Source organism: Anopheles merus, unplaced genomic scaffold (genome assembly GCF_017562075.2).
Source record: "Anopheles merus strain MAF unplaced genomic scaffold, AmerM5.1 LNR4001274, whole genome shotgun sequence".
NCBI classification, from domain to species: Eukaryota; Metazoa; Arthropoda; class Insecta; order Diptera; family Culicidae; genus Anopheles; species Anopheles merus.
Genome location: NW_024428854.1, coordinates 1 through 9,778, shown reverse-complemented (window position 1 = coordinate 9,778; position 9,778 = coordinate 1). Strand labels below are relative to the sequence as shown.

The following is a 9,778-nucleotide window of genomic DNA, read 5'->3' as shown; positions in this document are numbered from 1 at the left end:
ATCTGGTTCATGGCGGGCACACCAATGCACATTGGGCTAACGCCTGTATGAAAATCGAAAACTAACTGTATCGCAAGTTAACAACATACACATTTTCTTAAAATAGATACTTAAACTAGTCTAAACAATATATTTCACGCTTTCATCTTAAACTTACTGAGATATAGGCCATCAAAGTACAAACTTTATGATTTTGGTCCAAATTTTAGCTATTTTTCGACTGAACATAAACCATCAAATTTTACTGGATAATGGTCAGATTATGACCATCAATGTTTGGAAAGGTTTTTTGTCATTATTTTATTTCATGTCTGACTATTACGCTAAAACATATTTTCAAACCTCACAAATGATCGAAAACCAAACATCACTACCGATTTTTTGTTATATGTTCATTTTGGAGAGTGATTTTTTTATGATTCGACTCGATTTCACTCGTGAGTCGTATGTCATAAGAAAGATTGATGTTTTTCCAACTTGTTTTCGTTGAAATTAGCTGCGACCATCCGCTACCCGAAAATTGTTAAACTTTTTCTTGAAAGCGCGAGCGATTTTCAATTCCGAACAAGTTAGAATAAATTAAATAAGCATACAATCTTTATTTACACCACTTTTTTATTGTTTTACTGTTCTGGTTCTCTTAATCACAAAACCTGCCGAACGATTGGCTGACAGCAAATCTGACGAAAAAAGCACAGTTTATTTGATATATACGCATACGTTTGAAAAATACGCAATGAAATGGTGTGAAACTTCGTATGTGAATAACAAATAAGTACACTTTAACTACAAAATTGTGCTTTGTGAAAAAATTTACCACATTTGTGCCAAATTTAACGTGTTAGCTACCCTGCCGAAAATAGGTACACTGTCGAAAACTGGTACAGTTACCCTATCTCCGAGTCCGCGTATAAGAGATACTGTGTATCTCGGGGACTACCTGTATAGCATAATGTACAGTCCGAACTCACTGGTTGAACTTCGATTCCCTGCTAACTATTGAATACAGGCATGCCTCGAGTTACGACGATTCGCAGATACGACGATTTAGATTTTGACAGTTAAAAGTTGTCATTGACAAGAAATTAATGCATTTTTTTGAATTTCTGGGCTGATAACCGTTGTACACTGTAGAGTTGCGTACAAGCAGTGTTGTATACAAGAGAGAGAACAAACATAGAATGAGGGGAAGTGTGAGAACGTTGACTAAAAGAGAGGGAATTGTGGGAGAGAACATTGGTCACTGTTGGAAGTTATATAAAGAGAACGTTGGTGAGAATCGAGGAGATGGTTAATAAACGGTGACGAGGAAACATCAACGATACCGTGTGTATTATTTAAAAGAGGAGGATTCTACATACACAGATTTCCAATCATACCACAACTACCCTATCTTGAATATCTTTATTGTGTACGGCTTTTAAAATATATTATTATATTATCGAACATTATTTTAAATAAAATACACGATATCATAGATTCCAACTCTTCAACTTCGGTTATAAACTTTATTTTCATAGATATTCGACATACGACTTTTTCGACTTACACCTTGCTTTCGGACATTTTTTCGGTCCCAAATAAAGTCGTATCTCGGGAAACACCTGTACAGGCGGTCCCCAAGATACTCGGTTAATGGGAACCGAAAACGGCCGCAAAATACCGCGTATCTCGAACTTCCGCGTAAGTCGATATCTCGTAATTTCATCCAAAATATCACCCCAAATAGCCAGCTCGTACTTATAGCTGATTTAGGGCTGTTTAACGAAAAATCGTTCCGATGTCGTACTTTGTGGCTGATTAAGAGATAGACGGTACTTTGCGGAACTATGGAGCTTTTAACAGGCACATGGTACTCTTTGGAACTTTGCGGCTGATTAGCACTATGTGTAGGGTTCATGATGGAACTTGAAGGCTTGTTAAAAGGGTACTGAACTTGGTGGAACTTTATCGCTTTTTAATGCATGACATCGGTTCAAGGTGGCTCTTGTCAAAGTGTCAAAGACGGACGCCGGCAATAATCTCATTGCTGCTGCACAAGTTAGATTCGTTAATTGAAGAATGAATATTGAGTGAAGTGATTGTGAATTATCAGTAAATTGTGTAAAATTTTGTGTAATTCATCAATTAAAAGGATTGAAAAATATACATAGGGTTTAAACGAAACAAATCTTGTTGTTTATTTCATCGATGACGCTTGCTTGAAAATAAAACACAAAGAAAAATAATCCTGGCATCGTGGCATAAGGAAGCTGCTTAGGCGCTGTTTGAAAGTCCCACATAGAACTTTGATGCTGTTTATCTACTGCAAAAGGCGAATTAGAGCAGCGATCTTTAGCGTGCCAAAATGAGCTGCTTAAGCAATTCTGGCTATTTGGGACTAATCTTCGTGTAATTTTGTAAGTAGGGTTTGGTTTTAGCCTTCAAATTAATATTTGATGTTTCTACTAGATTGGACAGTTTTAAACCTTTTAAAATGGTATTTTACATTCGATCAATACGGAAATTATTTGGTATTTCACAATGGATGTGTCAAATCAGTACAATTTGCTCATCGAACTATCAAATTTGGAAAACCTCGTAACTCTGAATCCGCGTATAAGAGGTACCGTGTATCTCGGGGACCGCCTGTATGTGTTTTTTTATTAGGCACGTTTTCCAAACAAAAAATATCTGAAATTTTCTCGGCATGCCATGAGATTTTGTGAATTTTTCAAAAACCGGATTTCTCATACAAACGCATGCTTTCAATTGAACTGTCAGCCAACTATTGAGCGTTCAACTAAAAAGCGTTCTACTATTGAATTCTGACTGTATATAAAAAATCAGCCGCACCGCACCGCGAACTCGTTCGCTCCTGGATCGTTCGCATCGACGCTCATTTTTACTCAATCATAGCCCTCTAGATCAAAAATAAGAAAATCGAATAGATTTTGTACGGTCCAACCTAGTGGTACAACCCTGTTCACTCATGAGCGACGAATATTTTTCGACGAACGAGTTCGCCGGTACGGCTGAATGTCATAATGTTCTGCACAAATCGAATCAAATAAATGCTTATGTGTATAAAAGTGATTGATAAAAATACCGAGTAAGAAAATGTAGTTTGGTAGAAAATCGCGAAATTCGACTTACGCGGATTCCTCGGGAACGCACAAACCGCGTAACTCGGGAACAGACTGTATACAGTACTTTTGCTCAACCCATGAACAGTTTACTGACTAGCAAAATGACCATTATTATCAATGTAGTTATAGGGACTAGGTAAGCTTATAGGTTTTGGTGGGAAGGCCATGTTGAATGGACGAATGACAGGAAAGGATTCGATTGTGCTACGTCCCAAGCGGGTGAAAATGTCACTTTTCGGCTGTGTTTTCGATTGATTTTTGTGCACGATTTGACAAATGAAACAGTGTACGAGATTCAGACTGTTTTCGGCACATAATCACAACCGCGTGCAATGGCATATTTGCTATATTCATTGCACGTCTAGCATTAGACATTTTAAGATTAAATAGTTTTACATTATTGGTGTGTATATGAATGATAAACACAAAAAGAAATACACATAACCTGCTTCAACGCTTGGATTGGAGATCGAAATGGTTGGAATGGAAGAACCACACATACTGTCATATATTGCTTATCAAATTATGAGAGTGTATGATTTATCGTCCGAAAATTTCCACTTAAGGTATCTTTTCACCCACTCTACGACACATCAACATCAACAGCCATTGGGGCTTACACGCATACATCAACAAATGATCGAATCCACTCCTGTCATTTTGTTTTCATTTTTCTACAGCACGGCAGTCAAATTGTTCGGGATAAGCCACCTGTATAATGAACCCCCTTTGATTACTATGCTTAATACCAAATCATTTCCTTTCCATCACTTTAGTATAACTAACAAATCAATACCGTCAACTGTTTTAAAAACAATCCGCTTTTTAGTTTATAAGATTCGTAAGGCCGAAAACACACGGACCGGAATTTCGCGGCCGTTGAATTCCGCCTGCTATCAAATTCATATACAAAGTGTCAACGGCAACTTTCCCGAACTGTCATATCCATACATTTTTCAGCAGCGGAATTCCGCGGCCGCGAAATTCCGGTCCGTGTATTTTCGGCCTAAGGTTTGCTAACAAGTATCTTTCGTACAGCTTTCATGGTTTCATCATTATTTTGCGCTACATCTATATTCGCTGTTACATCATCGTTCACAGCAAGCACAGGATAACGACTCAAACAATCTACATCTTTCCAACCTGGTTCCTGGCCGATGTTCTGTAAATGCAAAAACCACGATTGTGTGCCTCCATGACACAAGGCATGTTTGATAAATTCCGGATGAAAGGCAGAATTTTTCTTCTTCTTCTTCTTCTTCTTCTTTTGGCACAACAACCGTTGTCGGTCAAGGCCTTCCTGAACCACTTGTGGGCTTGGCTTTCAGTGACTTACTGATTACACATAACAGGGTAGTCAGTGCTACATATGAGAGCACGGTCTGTTCGGGGCTTGAACCCATGACGGGCATGTTGTAAAGTCGTACGAGTGTCGACTTACCACCAGACCAGCGAATTGCAGAATTGCATTCTGAAAAAGATAAATTGCCAATACAAACAACTTGATCCACATTTCACAGTCCATTGTGAGAGAGCGTACCCAAGTAGCCTTAAGAAACTCTATTTGATTATTAACAGTATTTTAAGGCCGTTAAAAATCAAATAGAGTTCTTAAGGGAATATGACATTTGCTTGCGTTACAGTGTAACGTTTGGAAGCGTTACACATATTTTTTTCCTTGCTGTATTGTAACGATAGGCAGCAATCAACAAATGCAATTAATGTTTTAATTAATTAATGTTAAAATAAAACAAATATATATCCAATTATAAAAAAAAAACAAATATTAATACAATTTTTCATCATAAATGTATAGTTGTTTTACTGTTGTTTATTCTTCTTTGATTCGTGGTGAACTACATTATCATAAAAATCACCATGACATAAATCAGATTATGACATATTTTCAACTTTCTTGGTAATAAAACAACTATTTTACTCAACGCATGCGATGCTATGCTAAAAAAAGGTTAAATACGATGTTTAACCTCATATACTCGTATAGTTTATGTAGAGTGAAGCGTATGTTGATATCATACTGTACATGATAAATGCTTATTGAGGTTATGTGTTGTTTCGTCAAGCTCAACGCGTCTCGTGTTACAGGGTTTTTAATAATAATATTTTAGTTTGCCATGGTGCCTGTGTATGTTTCTCAATTGGTTAGGAATCGTTTCAAGATTTTTGAACATTCCCATATGATTTGCATCATTTGTTTCAAAAATTGTTCGATAATTTCAATTAATTGGGGAAACAATTTAAAATAAAGTGAGAGCAAGCAATAAATCATCACAAGAATAAAAAAGGATATCGAGCAAAACACGACTAGAAACCCTGCAATGCACTCTCCGATCGCGTGTCATGTCATAATGCGTAATACACTCGCGCGTCTTTTCATTTCATGTTAATACACTCTCAGTGAACAAGCCGTCTTTAACATTAAGTCCGAAAACCAAGAATTGTTTAATCTCTTGGTTATTTCTTTCTAATGCATGTGTTGTGAATCTTTTTTTCCTCTGTTGTAAATCTGTGTTTATCAAAACATGTTATCAAAACGTATAAAAAAAAGTGGCCAGTTGTATAGAGCTCGCGACCGGGTAGAACGAGTAAGACGCATAATGGTGACCAATACAATCAACTACTGCATACAACTACAGCTAGACCATCTGAAGGTATCGAATATGGAATTTCTTAAATGGTGGACTGTGATGCATTATGAATGATGATTCTTTTTCGTGACAGGTTTATGGCATTAATGCAAGTATTTTTGTTTCAGATAAATTTCATAAAGTGTCCGTGCGTGTTGCTGATCGATCTGTTTACGACAATACCCTTACATATGATAATGTGTCCGACGCTATTTGTGAAAGTACTGGAAGTAAACATGACAGCAATATTTCAGAATCTAATACTTCTTCGAATAACAATGATGATATGTTCAGTGATGTAGAAAGCATGTCTGATGATGAAACAGGATTGGATAAACATTCTGATGACGATGCAATGTTGGATGAGCCTGATTTTGATAAAATGGACACGAGTGATTGTTTGAAATATTGGGCATTGAGCACCAAACAAACCATTATTCAATGAATATGCTGTTAAAAATATTGAGGAAAAAAATGAACATGTGTCTACCAAAGGATGCTAGAACTTTCCTGAAAACAAATAGAAATGGACCAGAAATATCAAAAATTGGAGATGGTCTGTTTTGGTATCGCGGTGTTAAAGAGGGCCTCACCAAGCATTTGCGGTAAGATGCATATTGTTAAAACATTTTCCAATGATTCATCAGTTTTCTCTTTCAGTTTTGTTAAGGTGCCAAGCACTCTTTCGCTGAACATCTTTATAGATGGACTACCACTAAGTAAAAGCAGTCCAACGCAGTTCTGGCCTATATTGGCAAATATTTATGAAATGCCTCAACTATCGCCATTTACTATAGCAATTTATGCCGGAAGATCAAAGCCAAATGATCTGGATAAATATCTGAAGCAATTAGTGTCAGAATTAAATACCCTTATTGATGGAGGAACAATTATTAACCAGACAAAAATAGCAATTCGAGTGCGAGCCGTCATAGCAGATACTCCTGCTAGATCGTTTATCAAAGGTAGTGTAGCAAAATAATTTTAAACTATTCAATTGTTAAGTTACTAATTTTATCGTTTCGACAATTCAGGTGTAGCGAATTTTAATTCTGCCGATGGATGTCTCAAATGCACATGCGAAGCAGAATTTAATGAGGATGGTAGGTGCATGGTTTATAAAGGAGTTAACGCCCCTCCAAGAACTGATAAAGGTTTTAGAGGTGAAGAATATGGAAACCATCACAAATGTAGGTCACCATTCATTGATTTGAAAAAATTTGACATTGTTAAAGGCATACCAGTAGCAGATATTCTTCACTTAATACATTATGGTATGATGCGCCGTTTTGTTTTAGGATGGAGGGATGGAAAATTAGGATTGAAAACCAAGTGGTCAGCCCAACTTGCGGAAGAAATATCTTCTTTGCTAGTCAAAATTCGACTTCCAGTAGAAATACATAGGTCATTTCGAGGAGTTGATATGGCGCGTTTTGGAAAGCAACGGAGTATGGAAGTTTCCTCAATTACGCCAGCATTGTAATTTTGAAAGATCGAATGTCTGAAATGTATTTCGAACATTTCAAACTGTTTTTTTTTGTGCAATTACATTGATGTCGTCAAAAGCATACATAAATAATTGGAAAATGGCAGGAGAAATGCTAAATAGATTTGTAATCGATTTCGAAGCTCTTTACGGGGAAAGATATTTAACAAGTAATATTCACAATTTGCAACATATATGCGAGGAGGTTTTGAAGTTTGGTCCGTTGTATTCCTTTTCTACATATCCGTTTGAAAATCATCTTCAGATATTAAAAGCTTTAATGAGGTCAGGTTACAATGAAATTCAACAAGTTTTCAAAAGGTTATCAGAGTTAGAGGAGTTTCATATACCAACTTCGTTTGCTTCGAAAAAGTGTCTAAGCCAAGCATATTTGTGCAGAAGAATGGAAAGATAGTTTTAAAATTACTAGATTACATATTACGTAACGATGAATGCAACTCATGGTTTTAACCAAAGAAATTGTATTGCAAAATTTTCAAATGCAGCACAAGTTGGAAATTCGATTCAAGTATGCGGAAGAATGCTCAACAACAAGTCCGATTTTTTCAGATCACCATTTCCATCAAGTGTTTTAAATATTTACAAGGGATTCTCAAATGATTTATCGTTGAATGATATCCAGTTGAGTGTGAGTGACATAAAATGCAAGCTTGTTGCAGTAAATTTAGATCCACTTTCGGAAACAGTTTTTATTCCATTAATTCATTCTCTTAGCATTTCTTAACTTCAAAAACTCTCATTCTTTGAATATATCATAATTGATTCTTTAAGTTCTTTGAAAAATCACTGCCAGAAATAAACATAAGTTCGATTAAGTGTAAGAGTTGTTTAGTATGTTGCGTTAATCAGTATGGACGCAGTATGCAGTATAGAGGGAATTCAAGCAATATTAACGGTTTTTTTTTAATTTTTTTCAGTCTGCCTCTTATGGTTGGTAGGTTTACGCACTCCTTGAATATTCAATCGTTGTTTTGCTTGCTTCAATTTACGTTGAAAAATTTTGATAGCATATTTTCGCTAACCTTATGAAATTTAGTGCTTCCAATAGTCTGAAACAAATTCATCAAATTTCTCAACAGTCTAATTTCAAACTTAGTGCAACCTTTCCCTATACCTGTCCAACTACATTCTACCAATAGTGTTTTTTCGAAAATTAAATCAAGGGCTTCCAGCATCCTATTTTCCGCATCCGTATCTATGATTTTAGATTTCAGCCAATCCAACACCTGTTGAAAATAATCTGTTTCTCCTAATCTTCATCGCACTGCATTAGATCTTTCTTATTAGTTAGACGATTGAATTCAAATTCTAATATATTACTTCCGTTTACTTCCACAGCTTGGGCTGTTGTGTTAAGCAGCATTTCATTTTGGCGTTCTATTATGCTCATCTTTTTCAAAATTTTTTGTTGCCCTTTTGAAGATCTTCATATGCTTCTTTCTGGAACTTTACTAATGCTTCGAAACATGGACAATGAGAACATTTCGAATTTTCTTCAGGAACATTTTCATTTTCTAGGTGATCGTTTAAGTATTCCTCATGAAAATTAGATGTGTCGAGATCGTAGTTTACAGTTTCCATAGCATCGTTTTCTAAACGCGCTGTGCGAATATTTGCTCATAATTTCCAATTGTTATATGCTGTGTTGTGCCTTGTTCCATAATCGGTTGATGATTCGTCAGACATTTCAGCTAAAATTTTCGTCCCAGTCTCGTAAGACGAAATGTTTGATCTTTTTACACAGCATTCTTGTCTGTCCATCCACTTTCAGGAACACTGTTAGCATTTCGCACCAGTTTGGATGCCAATTTTCCGGGAATATTGGGCCATAACAAGTAATATTTTCCACTACTAGTTCCCTGCACCCATCCATCAGGCACAAGACATAATTCTCCATATCCCTTAGGGCCTAAGGTCTCCACAATGGAAAATCCCATTGTTATGATCCTTTAATAGTGAAAAATGAACAATTACTTTAAAACTAAATTATATGTCTTACTTTAAATATTACCTTACACAGGACACTAGGTTATCAGCTGACCAAGAGCAAATTTAAGCACAATACCTGCAGAATTGCAAAATACGCAGTGCTTGTGATATTCAGCCTCATACAATTGAAAAATAAAAAACTTGCTCCTCTGACTTATGTTTATTCTGTGAGAACAATGCATGCAATGTACCAAATTTTCCACGAATTCTTTATACTCGAACGATTCAGTTCGAGGGCAAAAAAGGAAGCTCGAGGAGGTTGTGGGTATGAGAAGCAGGCAATAAAGTAATGGAGCAGGATAGGCATATATTCCATCCTTTTCGTAGTTTCGTTAAATTTGATCATTTTCGTTAAAAAATGCCGACGCCATTTTGAATTTTAACGAAAAATGAACGAAAATCGACGAAGAAAAGATGACGTTACGCAGTAATTTAGCCCTGGAATTACTGCTGTATGGAAAGCTAAAAGTAATACTTTTAGGCATACTTTTACGGTTTATTAACAG

The 9,778-nt window shown here is 36.1% G+C and overlaps 1 protein-coding gene across 2 annotated transcripts; it reads left to right on the top strand.

Moving 5' to 3' along the window:
* Positions 1-6,212: 6,212 nt before the first annotated feature.
* LOC121603381 lies at positions 6,213-9,425 on the top strand. Of its 2 annotated transcripts, XM_041932028.1 has the most exons (4): positions 6,213-6,381; positions 6,437-6,741; positions 6,811-6,879; positions 9,055-9,425. In XM_041932028.1, the coding sequence occupies exons 1-4, from the start codon at positions 6,218-6,220 to the stop codon at positions 9,120-9,122; spliced, it is 606 nt and encodes a 201-aa protein (XP_041787962.1). In that variant the 5' UTR covers positions 6,213-6,217; the 3' UTR covers positions 9,123-9,425. The 2 variants fall into 2 exon arrangements, 1 of the variants encoding a protein (XP_041787962.1); XR_006006667.1 differs by lacking the exon at positions 9,055-9,425 and having other exon boundaries at positions 6,424-6,741; positions 6,811-7,201.
* Positions 9,426-9,778: the final 353 nt, after the last annotated feature.